The 17,287-nt window shown below is 36.9% G+C and overlaps 6 protein-coding genes across 6 annotated transcripts in view; 2 read left to right on the forward strand and 4 right to left on the reverse strand. All coding sequences in view use genetic code 12, as the record gives it.

Moving 5' to 3' along the window:
* Positions 1–1,509: 1,509 nt before the first annotated feature.
* AQY1 (Aqy1p) lies at positions 1,510–2,355 on the forward strand (the record flags this gene model as incomplete). Its single annotated transcript, XM_049323993.1, has 1 exon — positions 1,510–2,355. The coding sequence occupies one exon, from the start codon at positions 1,510–1,512 to the stop codon at positions 2,353–2,355; it is 846 nt and encodes a 281-aa protein (XP_049180181.1).
* Positions 2,356–2,740: 385 nt separating this feature from the next.
* KGF56_002734 (serine/threonine protein kinase regulatory subunit) lies at positions 2,741–5,125 on the reverse strand (the record flags this gene model as incomplete). The annotated part of the gene is made up of 1 exon (XM_049323995.1): positions 2,741–5,125. One exon carries the CDS (start codon positions 5,123–5,125, stop codon positions 2,741–2,743), a length of 2,385 nt encoding a protein of 794 aa, XP_049180182.1.
* Positions 5,126–6,917: 1,792 nt separating this feature from the next.
* KGF56_002735 (DNA-directed RNA polymerase III subunit) lies at positions 6,918–8,822 on the forward strand (the record flags this gene model as incomplete). Its single annotated transcript, XM_049323996.1, has 1 exon — positions 6,918–8,822. One exon carries the CDS (start codon positions 6,918–6,920, stop codon positions 8,820–8,822), a length of 1,905 nt encoding a protein of 634 aa, XP_049180183.1.
* Positions 8,823–9,790: 968 nt separating this feature from the next.
* APL4 (Apl4p) lies at positions 9,791–12,217 on the reverse strand (the record flags this gene model as incomplete). The annotated part of the gene is made up of 1 exon (XM_049323997.1): positions 9,791–12,217. The coding sequence occupies one exon, from the start codon at positions 12,215–12,217 to the stop codon at positions 9,791–9,793; it is 2,427 nt and encodes an 808-aa protein (XP_049180184.1).
* A 480-nt stretch (positions 12,218–12,697) lies between these two features.
* Positions 12,698–13,297, reverse strand: RHO1 (Rho family GTPase; the record flags this gene model as incomplete). The annotated part of the gene is made up of 1 exon (XM_049323998.1): positions 12,698–13,297. The coding sequence occupies one exon, from the start codon at positions 13,295–13,297 to the stop codon at positions 12,698–12,700; it is 600 nt and encodes a 199-aa protein (XP_049180185.1).
* Positions 13,298–15,590: 2,293 nt separating this feature from the next.
* Positions 15,591–17,287, reverse strand: part of KGF56_002738 (uncharacterized protein) — a gene marked incomplete at both ends in the record, with an annotated part of 3,182 nt that continues 1,485 nt past the window's right edge. Inside the window, 2 exons of the mRNA XM_049323999.1 lie at positions 15,591–17,115; positions 17,184–17,287. The exon at positions 17,184–17,287 is cut by the window's right edge and continues 1,485 nt beyond it. Of these exons, the coding sequence (XP_049180186.1) occupies positions 15,591–17,115; positions 17,184–17,287 (1,629 nt within the window). The remainder of the gene's footprint in view (positions 17,116–17,183) is intronic.

A 17,287-nucleotide genomic window follows, 5' to 3' on the forward strand; every position in this document is an offset into this window, starting at 1 on the left:
CTAGTTGTTATTCTTCTCACTTTGTCTCTTTTTTTTTTTTCTTTATCCTAGGCGGCTATAAATAGATACGCTCTTTAATTATCATTATTAAACTGCACAAACAGGCTAAATTGAATGTATATGTTCATGTATTCATATATATACTCCTGATGCTTATAAGCAAATTGCACTATGTAGAGATGAAATGAACCGAGCTATACAACTTGTTACCTATGTATGATCACTAAGCTTTTGTCATCCAGCATTTGTTAGCCGTATTCTGCACCCTAAAACAACATGGATCGATTTTTGTTTTGCATTTGACACATTGTATAAATACAGAAACAAGAATAAAAAAATCTCTGAATTTTTATTTTTCTTCTTCCTTCATCTTATTAAAACAGTAGTCACGTTTGCTATCATATAACGTGTACTAAACTATATGTATCAGAACATAGGCAAACAACGGCAGCTCTAAATAGCTCATAACTCACAGTCTATAGTTTTTTATGGCTTATAAGTCATAACTTATTGTGTATGGACTAATATGTACATGGCTTATAATTTAGGGCACATATTGCCAAATAATCTTCTCTCTAAAATAAAATCCTTTTATGCACTCAGAGGTTCATAAATCCGATGAACCTGAGTGCATAATTTTTTTGTGAGCTATTCAATTTTAGAATACTTGTTATTGCCGGAAAAATCCATATTTGAAATAACTCAAGACGAAAGAGGAGGCGAAAAAAGACAAGAAGGAGAGGAGAAGGAGATGAAAGAAGTAAGAAAGAAAGAAATGGTGACTAAAAGGAGTCTTTCACAAATTTCAGGTTTTTTGGTCACTCTAGTTAACTACTCACTTCATTTTTTTTTTTTTTTATTGACAGTCTAATTCAGTTGCCTACATGAGGGGTAACTCATCATTGACATCATTGCATTGTAATTAAGTAGACAAAACTTTTGCTGAAAAATGGATACATGTTTTTAGTTGTCCTGTTGATTTTTAGTTGATTGCCTCTCTCTTTCCTTCTGGTCAAAAGGCTGGAAGTAAAGTGCTTTGAGCATTTTCTGTATAGTCTAAAAAAGAAATTCAACAATTAATTATGTGTAATATACAAAATCTATCATAGCTTAGATTTTTTTTATTTTTTTATTTTTTTATTTTTTTTTTGCATTAATGCCCACATGTTGGAGAAAATACATACAAGGGTACTTCAATTGGTGATGTTAAATAAATAAGTAGGTACTGATGGATTTCAGGTTTGTAACGTACATATGTTGGTTGGTTATGAAAAAAAAAAAAAAATTGTCAGCTTTGCTGAAATGCTGGATAAGCACATTGTTTTTATATGTATGCTTTTCAATTCCTCTTCTCTTATGGGGTATATATATATAAGCAGCAAAGATTGACAATCTTTCTCTTCTCCCTCTGTAGTAAAAGTTTAGATACCAAGTTCTTTCCCTTGTGAATCCTTTCATTTACAACTCTGGTTAGCTTAGTAAATATTATTCCATCTTTTTAAGAACGTAATGACGATTGCTGCTTCAGTTGATACAAGTAACGATGTCGCATCTCCTACCCCGGATGATATTGAACAACAAAGACCAAGATTTGAACCAAGGTATAAACAACACTTGACCAATTCAGCGTTCCAAAACCATTTAATTGCATTTTTGGGTGAGTTCTTTGGTACATTTATCTTCTTATGGACAGCTTTTGTCATTGCTCAAATTGCAAATCAAGATCCAACTATCCCGCCAAAAGGTCAAGGCTCGGATCCAATGCAATTGCTTATGATCTCATTTGGATTTGGATTCGGAGTTATGATGAGTGTATTTATGTTTTTCAGAGTTTCCGGTGGTAACTTGAACCCGGCTGTGACTTTGACTTTGATATTGGCCCAAGCAGTTAACCCAATTAGAGGTGTGGTTATGATGGTTGCCCAAGTCATTGCAGGTATGGCTGCTGCTGGTGCTGCATCTGCAATGACTCCTGGTCCAATTGCATTTGCCAATGCATTGGGAGGCGGAGCTTCAAGGTCAAGAGGAGTCTTTTTGGAAGCCTTTGGTACTTTTATTTTGTGTTTTACCGTATTGATGATGGCCGTTGAAAAGTCAAGAGCAACATTTATGGCTCCATTTGTAATTGGTATTGCCTTATTCTTGGGCCATTTGGTTTGTGTTTATTACACGGGAGCTGGTTTGAATCCTGCTAGATCTTTTGGTCCATGTATCGCAAAAAGATCTTTCCCAAACTACCACTGGATTTACTGGGTTGGCCCTATTTTAGGTGCCGTCTTGGCATGGGGTGTTTGGAGATTACTCATCTTGTTGGGCTATAAAACATGTAACCCAGGTCAAGATTCGGATGAGTAAAGAATTATAGAATCATCACATAATATGTATATATGTATATATGCATATATATAACCGCTACTAATAATTAATACCATACCTGCTTAACTCCATTTATAGTGTTTGTGCAATAATAACTGAGAGGATTAGGATAAAAAAAAAAAAAAAAAAGAAAATTAAAATAACGGGAAAAAAAAGAAAAAGAACAGCCAAGTTTAATTTTGCAATACACCTTGCTAGTAGACTCTTTAATCAAAATCAAAAAAAAGACAAACTCTAAAGCGCATCAACGACAAACTCTAAAGTACATCAACGACAAACTCTAAAGCGCATCAACGACAAACTCTAAAGTGCACCAACACCAAACTCTAAAGTGCACCAACAACAAAAAAAAAAAATGCTATACTCATTTAGGATTCATGTCACTCATTGCAAAAAGTAAATCATCCTCTTCTTCTTCATATTTCCTCGATAACTTCCTTGACTTGGGGTCATATTGTTGATCAGAATTTGGATCATCTTCGTTGTAGTTATTGTCACCACATCTATAACATAAAGTTCTATATTCATATATAGAGGGACTAGTTGCCATACCACTCACAACTGTTGTTGCTCCACTCTTGATATTTGGAATAATAGAGCTACTTTGGCTGTCTCTATTGGTTAAACTACTTGTTTGTATAGATGACATTCTATTTGGGTGAGCTGTAGCCATTGATGATGATGATGATGATGATGTTATAATTGTTGTTGTTGTTGTGGTGGTGGTGTTTTTGTTGTTGTTGTTATTATTATTGGTGTTGTTGGTGATGTTGGTGATGGTAGGGATTTCATTGGCACTCGATGTAATGACAGGTGTAGGTAATGAAGTATTTATCGAGTTTATCCTCGACATAATTGTGGGTCGATTTGGTTCAATACTTCCAGATCGCGAGGGCGGGCTCATTTCTCTTGCCCTTAAAGAATGGGCTGATGAAACTACTACTTGATTTTGATCATATGAACTAGCAGGTGAATTCAACGAACTCTTGCGACTACTCTGTCGTGATTGCAAAATCACACTTGCATTAACACTATCTCCCAATTGTTGATGCTTATTCCTCAACAGTTGATATTTCTTTAAAGCGTACCTCTCTTCGCCACCTTCAACCTCGGGTATTGATCTAATTCTAGTTTCTGAGTCGTGTGAGCTACTATGTCCGCCCGAGAGTTTCAAGTCTGATGTGCTGTCAATCATTCGTACAAAGTCACTAATGTCATCATCTCCATATAAACCACTCAATGCTGCATCAACACTATTGTTTCCTTGTGTGAAATAATCGGATTGCGGTGTTTGTTGCCTGATACTGGTATTACTGAATCTTCGACTTGCTCGCGATCCAAAAGAAGAGGAAAATCTAGGCGTGTTATTTGTGCTATCGGGATTAGTGAAAATCCCCTCATCCTGACCAGTCGAGGATCCGATTGAGCGTGGAATTGAAGTGCTGTATGCATTATTACTGGTACTAACGATTGGAATGTTAGTAGACGAAGGGGTGCTACTGGTTCTTGGATTTCTGAGAAAAGCAGCTAGTGATGCATTTGAGATCGATTTACTACTTGTAATTGAAACTTTCCTTTCTAACGAACTCGATTGTAAATTCTGCGGTTGAGAAGTAGCTCCGCCAGGGGTGGCAATTGTTGTAGGTCCCGTCTGTGATGGTATTTGAGAGTGTGCCTGAGAGTGAGCCTGAGTTTGAGTCTGAGTCTGAGTTTGAGTCTGAGTTTGAATCTGATTCTGAATTTGAGCTTGATTCTGAGGTTGAGTTGGTGGTGGTGGGGAATTAGATCCAATTTTAAATGAAGTTGCGTTTGATGTACTCTTTTTGAGTGAAGTTGAAAGTTCTTTATTAAACAGTGATAAATTATCTTTAAACGACGTCAACGAAGAGCATGGAGATAGTGACATGTGCTTTTTTGCATCTTCATCGTGTTTGATAAAATGAACCGATAAAACTTCCTCATTCTCAGATATACTAAAATCGTAGTGATTTCTATATGCAATAGATATCTTCAACGAACCTAAGCTGGTACTTATAGGTTGAAAATTCTTCTGAGTCATGTGCGAAGACGGCTCTGTTGAAGTACTTTGTTGATTGATTATTGCTTTTGATAACCCGATTCTTCCCTTTGAACTGATAGGCTGGTTACCGTCCAATATTTTATTCCCCAAAGGTAACTTGTTTGAATTTTTCTTTTTCAACTTGTAAGCAGGCATCAATCTCGAGAATCCGTATATTGTTCTAAATAGTACAATTGCTTGTTTGTAAATCAAAGGTAGTTCATCCACAACTTGGCCCGGTTGTTTTTGATCAAATTCGATTAGCCACCTTTCCAATACAACTTCTTGTTTTTTACCACTTGATCTGGCTACTGTCCAAGGATGCTTATTCTCGTCAAATAAAACCAAAGTTTGATTCGATGGCAATTGTCTTAGATCAAGATAAGTCTCGATAATCATCGGTGGTAGATTAGTCAAATCCGAAGATTTCCACATCTTCAACTCATCTTTAGAAGTAGCAAGAGTTGATGGCATATGAAGATTAAACCATTTGTTGATCTTGAGATTTGGATCTTCTTGAACTTGAACAAGATAAAGTTGTGAAGGTTGACTCATAAATTGCAGCGGCTCTGGAGACGATCTAGAGTCTAGTATGATTTGAGCAGCTTTTGTAAAGAAATTAATCAATACCTGCTGTAGCTTTGCAATTTGCTTTTTATCTGCTGTCGTTGGTGGCTTGTATGTGTCCATCGACATTTTTGCAAGAATAGGGAGGATGCGGGATGCGGGGGGGGGGGGGCGAGGCGAGGGAAAGATTGGCAAATTAAAAAAGATTTAAACACACGGGTTTGATGCAAATGGTATTTCCAGCTAGTTTTGGGCCTGTGCTATTGCTATTGTTGTTACTGCTGTTGCTATTACTGCTGTTCTTGTTGTTTTATCATAGTATTTTCAAAGAGGGAAAGGAACCATAATAATATACATATATATATATATATATAGATATATTTTTTTTTTGTTCGCAGTCAAAAGGGTATTCTCACTTTTTATCTTAAAAATTAAATGCTGTGCAATTGCAATGTAAAGGTTAGATTTGTATTTCCCTAATAGTAATCAGTTGGTGTTTCTCCCAAGCGATAGGGAAGATATTGAGGTGACTAATATAGAAGCTTTTTCTAAATAGATTGGGGGAGTGTTCCGAAAAAAAAAAAAAGTAAAAGTAATACAGCAGAAAAAAGAAATTGTGGTTGTAAGATAGAGAACCTGTTGAGACGTGTTTGTTGTTGACTGCTTTCAAGTAAAGACGTGTATGCGGGGGGAGGAGTAAGTATATGTGTAGAGGGAGGGGAGTGTAGCTGAGCAGAATTTAGAAAGCAATGATGTAGTTGTAGTTATTGAAAGAACGGCAAGTCTGTTGGAGAATAAAATGCTATATAAAGTTAGTCTATACTAGATCGTGTTTAATTTTATGTATCAAGTAATAAGACGGATCGTATTAAAAAGTGTTGTTGTTTGTGTTGTTGTATTGTTGCACTGATAAGAATTTATGAGTAATAGTTTAGGATTATAAACTTTGAGAGGGTATACTATGAATTTAATGCGCTTATCTCTTTTACAATTTATTTTTCCTTTTATCAGTAAATACCGTTATGAGAAATACTTGGGTTGTATTGAGAGATGGTTGGGCATTTGGTAGCGTTTGAAGATTGAATAGAGTAATAGAATAGAGTAATAAAAGAGAGTAATAGAATAGAGTAATAGTATGTATTAGTATAGAGTGTAAAAGTGTAACGGAGCAACGGAATAGACCAACAGAGCAGAACAATAGTATATATCCATAGAGCAGAACAATAGTATATATCCATAGAGCAAAACAATAGTATATATCCATAGAGCAAACCAATAGTATAACTCCACCTAAATGTTTAGTGTCGATTTCATCTTGTGGCTAATCGATTCTACAAAAAAATAGTAAAATTGGACAAGCCGCAGTCGATGTGGCTGCAAGGAAAAACACCAACACTTCTATCGAGCAGAGCGAGATAGTGGAACAGCAGTTTGTAGCTTGTTACAACACTATTGACACTATCGAGCAAAGCGAGACAGTGGAGCAACGGTTTGTAGCTTCTTACAACACCATCGACACCGACACTATCGAGCAGAGCGAGATAGTAGAACAACAGTTTGTAGCCTACTACAACACTATCTCGCTTTCAGAGGTGTAGCTAGTGCTGCTCCACTACGTCGCTTTCAATAGTGTTGCTCGATAGTGTTGCTCGATAGTGTTGCTCGATAGTGGATACGGAGTTTGTCTATACAACCGTCTTAATACAGCTTGTGTCTCCATTCACTAGCTCGTTACAATGTAAGAGTATTTATTAAAAGAAGAAAAAAAAAATCCAATTTTGTATGAGATGAGATGAGAAATAAATTTCAACTTTGGATCCTCACCACCACAACCAACAATAAAAGGTACCTATATACGTTTAAATTTTTTTTGCTATTTTTTTTCTTTTCATGATATAAAGCACCATTACCTATTATGGACGAGGATTTTCTTGCTGCTGTCCGTGCACAATCCCCGAAATCATACTTGTATTCATTAATAGCTCAAACTCATTTAGGAGATGTGACAGCGGCAGCTATAATCACCGCTTTAATCGCCAGCGGTAGACTAACAGCTAGAGAGATTAGTTTCAAGACAACTATTTCTCTAACTTCAGTCAAATCCGTCTTGGTTTCCCTAATTCAATTGAACTGTTTGTATTTTTGGCAAGATATGGGAAAGACCTATTATTCCCTTGATGAGACCGGGTTGAAAAAAATTATTTATAGTGGAGACATTTTGGAACATATTTCTCAAGAATACGGAGAGGATGAAGCAGAAATCATTCAAAACGTTCTCATTCATGGTCATATCAAAATTGAGGACTATTTAAAACAGTTTGGTGGAAAAGATGGAGGAGGAGGAGGAGGAGGAGGAGGAGGTGATGGTGATGGTGATGGTGATGATAATGATAATGATAATGACCTTACGCTGCGAGCGGAAAAGGAAAAGATGTTTTCAAAGTTACTCAATGAGGGCTGGCTAAAAACTTTGAAACCTTTCCATTCTCATCATGTAAATGATATATGGGAGAAGTTATATGATGAGACTTTAAAAGCTACACCTAGATCTGCCTCAGAGTCTGAAGTTAAACGTCAAGCGGAAGTTCAACAACTTTGTAAAGAGAAATTTTTAGAATTGTTAGAATCAAGCCACTCATCTTCGGAGTTGTACATTTATGAAAAGGGGTATAGGAGACTAAATCCAAATTTGGTCCTTACTTTTAACCTATCTAGATTTCAAAAACATTGTAGGACAGAAGCATTTGTAAAGTTGGCAAAATCAAGAGTTGGACTCGTTACTTCTAAAATTTTTGAAACAGTGTTGAAAAATATGGAAAATAATAGTCCCGAACTATCACATCCCTTTTTAGAAATACCAGGGCTTTTATCTACTCCAACTGATATTCAACATTTTAAAGATAATATGGAAAGCAAATTGGTTAGTGAGCAGAAAATTGTATTCACCGCACAAGACGTATTGGGGAATTACCCCAAAGTCTTGGATTTGAAAGGTTCTATTGTAGCAGCATCAGGTCAATTGGGTAGTAAGAGGCCGCTCGAAGATACCTCATCAACAGCTTCTACTACTACTACTACTACTACTACTACTACTACTACTACTACTGCTGCTGCTCCTACTAAAAAAATCAAACTAGAAAATGGGGAAAGTTATCCCACTGCAACCAGCCCGGACTTTGAAGAAAACGATGAGGTAGAAGATGATTTGTCAATAATAGAACAACATTTGCAAATATTAGCATCAAAAACAAACATTCGATTTATCAATGAAGTTTCGCCAGGAAAATACAGTGTTCCTTTCAACTATCTTTCAACTCAAGTAAAACAATTTCATATCAACACATTAATCAAAATAACGCTAGGAAGACATGCATTGCGAGTGTATAGATGCATCAAGCTCTTGAAATTGGCAGATGAAAAAACTATAGCCAATGCAGTTTTAATTAATGAAAAAGAAGTGAGAAATATAATATATGAGCTTATAAAGGCCAATTTAGTGGAGATTCAAGAAGTACCAAGAAGTCTTGATCGTGCTGCATCGAAAACTTTTTACTTGTACAGGCAAAAAGATTTTGTATCGTTTGAAAGTTTAAGCAATTGCTTGCTTTTCAATATGGCCGAAATTTTATCAAACATAATTGAATTCAAGTTGGAGCACAAGATATTGTTGGAAAAATGTAATCGTATCGACGTGGAAGGCCATGAAGATGAATTATTGTTAGACTCAGAATTAAGAGCATTGCATAGTTTGCAGAAAAGAGAAGTTGAAAACATGGTGAGATTTGGTAGAACAAGGTTTTTATGGGATGTATTTAGTTAATTCGTAAAGAGTATTTTCTCAGGTTTTACAAACTGGTATCTAGGAGATTTGCTTTATAAAAGTATGTATATGTATAAATAAGCATTTATTTGCTGCAATAAAAGGCCTGATCTTTCTCCCTCTCTCCCTCTCTCTCTCTCTCTCTCTCTCACTCTCTCTTTCTCTCTACCCTTTTTTTATTTGCCACTTAAGCTCCAGTTTCATTATAAACATTGTTGCTATAATCGGATCATTCCTGGGTCAAATATGGCAAGCCAAATAACGAAAATGCCAAGAAAGAAGACCATCCAACTATGCTTACTTTATGTTTAGAAAATGTTACGGCAACTGTTTGCCAATTTGGCCAAACCTTTTGTCCCTTGATACCATTGTTAATATCTGTTGATATGGTTCTTGCTACTTGCTTGTACGCTTGTTGTTTGAGTACTGAGTGGCGTAATCCTGGTTGAGTAATTAATCTATACATCATTTTCTCTTTTTTTTTCAAACTGATTTTTATGGTAATCTTTCAAAAGAAGAAGTAAAAGAAGATGAAAAAGAGATGAAAGAGATTTAAAAACTTGAAACTCTCTGTATTAGTGTCAAATAAATACTGCACATATTACACTCCTAACTCTTGGGCTCGTTTCAGGTTTGAGATGACGGTTGGATAATTTGCCGTTAAAAGGTCCACCTGGAATTTGGTAATGGATGCAAAATGTGCTAACCTTTACAGATGTTGCAAAAAAAAGAAAAGAAAAAAAAAAAAAGGTAAAAACGAAAAACGGTTTTCAATTTTTTTTTTCTTTTTCGCTAAATAAGGATTTTTGATTTGAACTATTTTTTGTATTTTCACACGCTAGACTTTTAGTGATCTATAAATGTTCTTTAACCACACCATACCGAAAACTAAACCCTACCAAGAGGGGAGGGGGGAGTGGGGGGAGGTAAGGAGAAAACCCAAGTAAGTTTTGTACTCTGGTAATTAATTACAAAGTCTTTTCAAATCCGGCAAAATCAAATTGATCTTCAGTTGGTACGCCATCAATTTTATATTTCAATTTCACTCTTAGCTTGAGCTTGGCTCCTGGCCTACCGACTATTTTTAAAATTTGATTAATTTGATCTTTTCCATATACCAAGAAACCTTTTCCCGAAGTAGATGTAATATTCAATTTTTGTGTCTTGGGCACCGCAATCAATAATTGAACTTGTTCAATCTTTGAGTGTGAATTATTGGAAGTAACCACTGCTTCGATAGTGGCCTCGCCATTACCGGCAAAATCTCGTGGCACAAACACAACTTTGATATTGGAGTTTTCAAACACATTAATTGCTGATGAAGAAGGCACTGTAGTAGATGTAGCAGTAGTAGTAGTGGTTGCAGCAGTACTGCTACTACTACCACTACTATTACCGAATATATCAGAAAGAACGTCATTTTGGGTAGTGGTTTTAGGTCCATCATCTTCAGTGTTAAATAAATCCAATAGTAAGTTATCTTGTCGAGACGCAGCACCTTTTAAGAATGCACTGTTGCCTCTATTCACTTGCGCGGTAGTAGTGCTGTTGGTGGAATAAGTATTGGTATTAGATTTATGCAAAGTTAAAGATTCTCTTTCTTTTATTGGTGGTGGAGGCATTCTCGCGAGTAAACCTCTTTTCAAAACAGCATCCTGGCCAAAAATCTCTTGATACTCCACGGCTCTGATTTGAATTTCAAGATTCAGATCATATGTTTTTGAGTTGATTATTTGCCTCAAGTGTTCAATGACTTTTGGATTTTTGAATTTGATAGATAATTTCAACGTAGCTGTTAATATAAAAGCGGTCAACTGCACCAATTCTTGGTCCGTATATATAGAATTGACAAGCAAAGTATCAAACAAATCACTGATTACTGATTCCTCTACAGTGATTGACTTACCTTTTACTTCAACTTGCGTTCCCAAAATTATATCTCCATATTCACCCAAAGTCCATGTCGTTATCAAAGCTAGGCCATATTGATCACCATCTTCCAAGCACGCAGCTAACAATTTTGCAACAATATGTTTCTTCAACTCTTGATCACTGCACTGCAATATCGATGCGAGGATGTTGGATATTATATCTGGAGTCACGCAATTACCGCCGGCCTTGAGTGTCCGTACTAAAGTATCAAAACGCCACTTTTCATTAGGTGAGTATTTACTCACTGCAATCGTGAGCTGCGAGGTAACATACGATTTCAACTCTTGATTGGTACAATTCTCTAAAAAGGATAATATCTCTCTTGCCATAACGCGTATGTTTTGCTCATTTATAATACCAAACGAAAGTTCCAAAGCTCTTCTTCTGATGGAGATATCTTCATCAGTCAAACAGTTTACAATGATTGTCCTGTGTCTTTGCACTGCCAAGGGCTCAATATTGACTATTTTCAACAATGTATCCAACGCTACATATCTAGTGTTGTTATCCCTCGTTGATAAAAATTTACCCAATAGGTTAACACCTAAAATCTTCAAAGACTGATCGGAATCTATAGCGAATATAGTCTTGACACATTCGTATAAAATAGCGTGCGCTGCATTCTTCCCGCTATCCAAATTAGATGCAACTTGTGTAAGGATATCATTTACCTCTTCTGTGTATTGTTGTCCCACTGCCAATGTTCTAATAGTAGACAAAAGGCTAACCTGCAAAAATGGATCAGTTGTACCCATAACATCGTAGTCTGGTTGGTATCCACTGGTTGTGATTCTCTTTAGGTGATTGACAATTTTGGGAATAGTGATGACCAAACTAGCCTTGTTCTCTTCGGAAACTTTGCACAAGGCTTCAATCAATCTCAATGTACCCAACAAGACAGAAGAGTTCTTTTCATTGATCAAATCCAATGCCCTGGGCAAAAAAAATTCCGACAACTCAGGTTCTTTTTCAACTAATTTCGCAGCAACAAAGCATGCTTTTTTCTTCAAAAAATTGTTTTTGGTATCCATAATTGTTTCAACATTAGTGTACAAATCTCGTGCCAATTCTGGCGAGGCAATGTTTCCAAGACAGCAAAGTGCTAACCCAACGATATACGAATTCGGGTGTTGCATATCGTTATCCAACGAGTTTGTCAATAAGGTAAGCACTTCTTGGTTCTCATCTAAAATCAACATGCATGCAAGATACCCCAATCTCTTATCGGCAAATCTTGGCGACGCCAAAAGCTTAAGACATTCAACTTGACCAAAATGGGTTTTTTCTCCCATAATGTATAGGTACAACAACTTGGATATATTAATTCGCCTTGTGGTTTGGTCAAGACTAAGATCCCTAAAAGACGTCCTTATAGAAGCCGATTCTTTTTGAATAACCGCCCTTTCATCAGCAATAGTCTTGGCTTTTCTTACAGCTTTGATAAATGATTTTAAAGAACCCATTCTAGGAGGTCGGAGATCAAAAGGGAATGAACTTGTGTGCTTTGATTGCAAATCACCCCTTGGTTAAATCCATACAATTTTACCTTCTTTTTTTGTTTGTTGGTTTGTTCGTTTGGTTTTGGTTTTGGTTTTTTTTTTTTTTTTTTTCCATTGTGGTTCTTGTTTCAGTACATTTTTTTTCCCCCCCCCCCCTTCGATTTCTTCATTCAGTGACACAGTGTTTATTTGATTTTGAATCCAAAAATCAAACAAAGTAACCTTTGCAGTGTTTACTTTGTTGATATGGTTCAGGGGAAGAGAAAGGAAAAGAGAAAGGGGTGGGGGGGGGGGGGGGGGGGGGGGGGGGAGTTCAAGTTGTAGTTGTGGGAAATGAAGGTTAAAGGTAAGAGGTTAAAGGTAAGAGTTGAAAAGCTGTGACTAACTTATAACTTTAATATATTTCCTCCATAACTCTTTGTATGACAATTCTTTTTTTTTCTTTTACAAAATGACACATTTCTTCTTCTTCTTTTCCTTCTTATCTTTAGTTTTCAAAGAAGCTCTAGTAGCAGCTTCAAAGACTTCTCTAACACCTCTACCAGTCTTTGCAGAACATTCCAAATAATCAGCAGCTCCGATTCTCTGTGCAACAGATTGACCTTCTGCAGTAGAAACAGGTTGTTGTTGTTGTTGTCTCAAAGCTTCAATCGTATGAGGGTCATCTCTTAAATCGGATTTACACCCAACAAGGATAATAGGAACACCTTGACAAAAATGCAAGACTTCTGAAATCCATTTCTCCAATACATTATCCAACGAATCTGGAGAATCAACCGAAAAACAAATCAAGATCACATTCGAGTCAGGGTAGGATAAAGGTCTTAATCTATCGTAATCTTCTTGACCAGCAGTATCCCATAATGCTAACTCGACTTTTCTACCATCAACTTCAACATCAGCAACATAATTCTCGAAAACTGTTGGCACATATACCTCGGGGAAAGTACCTTTAGAAAAAACAATCAACAAACAAGTTTTACCACAGGCACCGTCACCGACAATAACCAACTTTCTACGAAGCTCAGCTGGACCGTTCACCATGATTCTAAATGTTGATATTTGAGATTGTTTGATATATATTTATATGTATGTAGATATATATATGTATTTTTTTCCTTTTATTTTTAGAAGAAGAAGAAAAAAAAAAAAAACGAGAGAGAATTGAGGATGAATGCAAATGATAGGTGAGTAGTGTGTGACAATGATCAAAAAATGACTTAAAGACGGAGGTTTATTAGTTAAAAAAACACTATTTGGTTGTGACAAATGGAGAAGAAGGAGGTGGAGAAGGGGACGAATGAGTCTAGTTTGGTAAGTATTGTGTTTAATGGAAGAAAGGATAAGTAATCAAAAGTACTAACAAAATCGTGATACTACCAGCGGGTGAGTAAGAGTTAATTTACGTTTGGATCGAAACAATATTAATTTCCTTTTTTTTTTTTTTTGTCTTTTTTGAGAAAACTATGAGAACTTGGAAAAGAATTAAAAATCAGGGTAAGAAACAAGTAAAATATAGAGGAGACAACTCACTTAACACTAGTAAGTATTGGCGCGTATTTATTCACAAGGTGCACAGTTAAAAGTGTGCAAATTAGCTTTTGATTTGTGAAGAAAAGGGCTCTATTCTCGTATCTAAGCTATAGTATTTTTTTTTTTTTCCAATTGACTACGCCACGATTTTGTAAGAAAAGCGAGAGAAAAAAAGGGAGTGACAATATATGTGTAAATTGTAAAATGAATGAATTAACTGCAAATAGCCACGTCGTTCGAGACGAACATCGCGTCTACCTTTTTGGCCATTTTTTTTTCAACATACAGCCGAATGTACACATTCAATTTTTCCTCTTTAACTTAGTATAGTATTTATACATGAGACATTTGAAAAACAATACATGAAAATAATAATAATAATAATAATAAGAACAACAAGGAAAAAAACAAGGCTTATAGAGATTGCATGACATATATATATATATATATAAATTGAGTTAAATCGTGAACGCGACCTAACTTTGCGAGTCGAGGTGAGTTAGTTTGCATGTTATATCTCTAAAGTTTTCACTTTTTTTTTTTTAGTTGAAAATGATAGTTGTTTTACTCACTAGTAAAATGATAGTTGCTTTACTCACTAGTAAAATTTTACACTCTTGGTATTTTTCTCTACTCTTTGGAATAGATACTAAATAATGTCTTGTGAAAAAGAAACAGGGAAAAGTCTAAAATTGTAAAACTTGTTGTTGGGAAAAAGAATGTAATAATTTTAAAGGAAAAGGTAGGATAATAAAGGCAAGTAAATTCTTCATTGAAAATTGTAGTTTTCAATATGAATTCGCCAGAGTCTGTAGAAATATGAGGGAGGAGCTTACTCTGTCATATATTAATAACAACAGTAGAAACATATTCCTCACCTACCAGTTACAACACTTCCCCACCTTCTAACTTTAAATCTTTCCTCCCTCCACTCGCTTATAAAAAATGTGTATACCCCTTGAAAGGAAGTCAAATGTAGTTCGTTTATATCTATTCTCGACAGTTTGGACACAAAATAGTCTCTCAAAGAAATCAAAACTAGAAACCACATACTACAAGTTGTAAAGTTTTAGTTTGATTTAAAAAAATTAAATGTCACACGAAAAACCAGTTAACGTCTTGCTACAAGTGACTAAAAAAAAGACTCAAAAATAGATTGAAGAATAGAAGGATTATGGAAGAAACAGAGAATCAAGTATTGCAATCAACAAACCAAGGTTTAGAACATTGTGTCAACATGTAGGAGACAAAACTTTTAGTAATTTGCAATAGAACAAGTTTCAGCGATTAAATCAACCATTCGTTGTGCCACAACCTTAGAAAATTAAATGGTGTCCCTCTTGTTTTTTTTAGAAAAAGGTGTTTATAATACCACTTTATAGCGAAACGTAAAACACCTTCCAGCACTCATTAGCATCAGTGTATACGCTGGTCTGTTTACAATAGGGCTATTCTATCAAAAGAGCTACTTTTTTCAATCTACTGATCAATATCGATTTCTTCTCCTCGCCACCTTTTTTCAAACAAAGAGGGGGAAAAAAAAACCAGTACTTGCTATAAAAGAGCAAAAATAAGCGTTTATTATATTAATTTGTGAATATTTGAAAGACTGTGAATATGTGAAAAGCTAATCTAATCTTCTAAGGTAAAAAAATGTATCATATCGATTAATACAATTATGAATAAGAAACCGAAAAAAGCGAGTATCCCAATATATGTTTCAAAAAGAAAAACTGTCTTGTTTGCGAAATGAATAAAAAATGGTGAAAAGGTTTTTCTTTCTTTGAAAATCGAAAAAAATAGTTTAAAATAACAATGATACAAGTAAGGCGACCACACTCATCAAGGATGATAATGCCATGGTAGACCCACTGCCTGCAAAGGCAGACACTGTAGGAACAACAACCGCAGCGCTAGATGAAACTTGAAGTAATGTGGAGACACTTGCTTTAGTTTCTGAACTTCCTTGAGATGCATTTGATGGAGCCTGCTCGGAAGTGTTATTATCTTCTCCCTTGCCTGCGCCATTGGTTGATTTCAGTGTTGTATCAGCAGTAGTGGTAGTAATAGTAGTGATTTTAGCAGTAGAAGATTCGTTACCACCTTTGGTTTCATTAATTGTATCTGGATTGGGCTTCGACTTGTCAGTATTGTTTCCGGTGGTTTCAGTGCTACAGGAAACTGTCGTGGTTGAGGTAGTTTGTTTTGTGCACTCAGTGCAAGTCAATGTCACCGTGGTCGACTGAGTAGATGTAACCAATGAAGAAATAGTAGAGTTTTGGAAAGGTGGCTTTGGCCCAGTACTGGAGCCAGGGCCAGTGCTTGAACTTGGCCCAGTACTGGAGCCAGGGCCAGTGCTTGAACTTGGCCCAGTACTGGAGCCAGGGCCAGTGCTTGAACTTGGTGCAGTACTGGAGCCAGGGCCAGTGCTTGAACTTGGTGCAGTACTGGAGCCAGGGCCAGTGCTTGAACTTGGTGCAGTACTGGAGCCAGGGCCAGTGCTTGAACTTGGTGCAGTACTGGAGCCAGGGCCAGTGCTTGAACTTGGTGCAGTACTGGAGCCAGGGCCAGTGCTTGAACTTGGGCCAGTACTTGAGCTTGGGCCAGTGCTGGAGCTAGGTCCAGTACTTGAACTTGGACCAGTACTTGAGCTTGGGCCAGTACTTGAACTTGGACCAGTGCTGGAGCTAGGTCCAGTACTTGAACTTGGACCAGTGCTGGAGCTAGGTCCAGTACTTGAACTTGGACCAGTGCTGGAGCTAGGTCCAGTACTTGAACTTGGACCAGTGCTGGAGCTAGGTCCAGTACTTGAACTTGGACCAGTGCTGGAGCTAGGGCCAGTACTGGAGCTAGGGCCAGTACTGGAGCCAGGGCCAGTGCTGGAGCTAGGGCCAGTTCTGGAGCTAGGGCCAGTGCTGGAGCTAGGGCCAGTACTGGAGCTAGGGCCAGTGCTGGAGCTAGACTCGATGCTTGAACTTGGCACAGTACTTGAGCTAGACTCAAAGCTTGAGCTGGACTCGATGCTTGAACTTGGCACAGTACTTGAGCTAGACTCAAAGCTTGAGCTGGACTCGATGCTTGAACTTGGCACAGTACTTGAGCTAGACTCAAAGCTTGAGCTAGACTCGATGCTTGAACTTGGCACAGTACTTGAGCTAGACTCAAAGCTTGAGCTGGACTCGATGCTTGAACTTGGCACAGTACTTGAGCTAGACTCAAAGCTTGAGCTAGACTCGATGCTTGAACTTGGCACAGTACTTGAGCTAGACTCAAAGCTTGAGCTGGACTCGATGCTTGAACTTGGCACAGTACTTGAGCTAGACTCAAAGCTTGAGCTGGACTCGATGCTTGAACTTGGCACAGTACTTGAGCTAGACTCGATGCTTGAACTTGGCACAGTACTTGAGCTAGACTCAAAGCTTGAGCTGGACTCGATGCTTGAACTTGGCACAGTACTTGAGCTAGACTCAAAGCTTGAGCTGGACTCGATGCTTGAACTTG

The sequence above is a fragment of the Candida oxycetoniae genome, assembly GCF_023343755.2.
Source record: "Candida oxycetoniae strain CBS 10844 chromosome Unknown scaffold26, whole genome shotgun sequence".
Lineage (NCBI taxonomy): Eukaryota > Fungi > Ascomycota > Pichiomycetes > Serinales > Debaryomycetaceae > Lodderomyces > Lodderomyces oxycetoniae.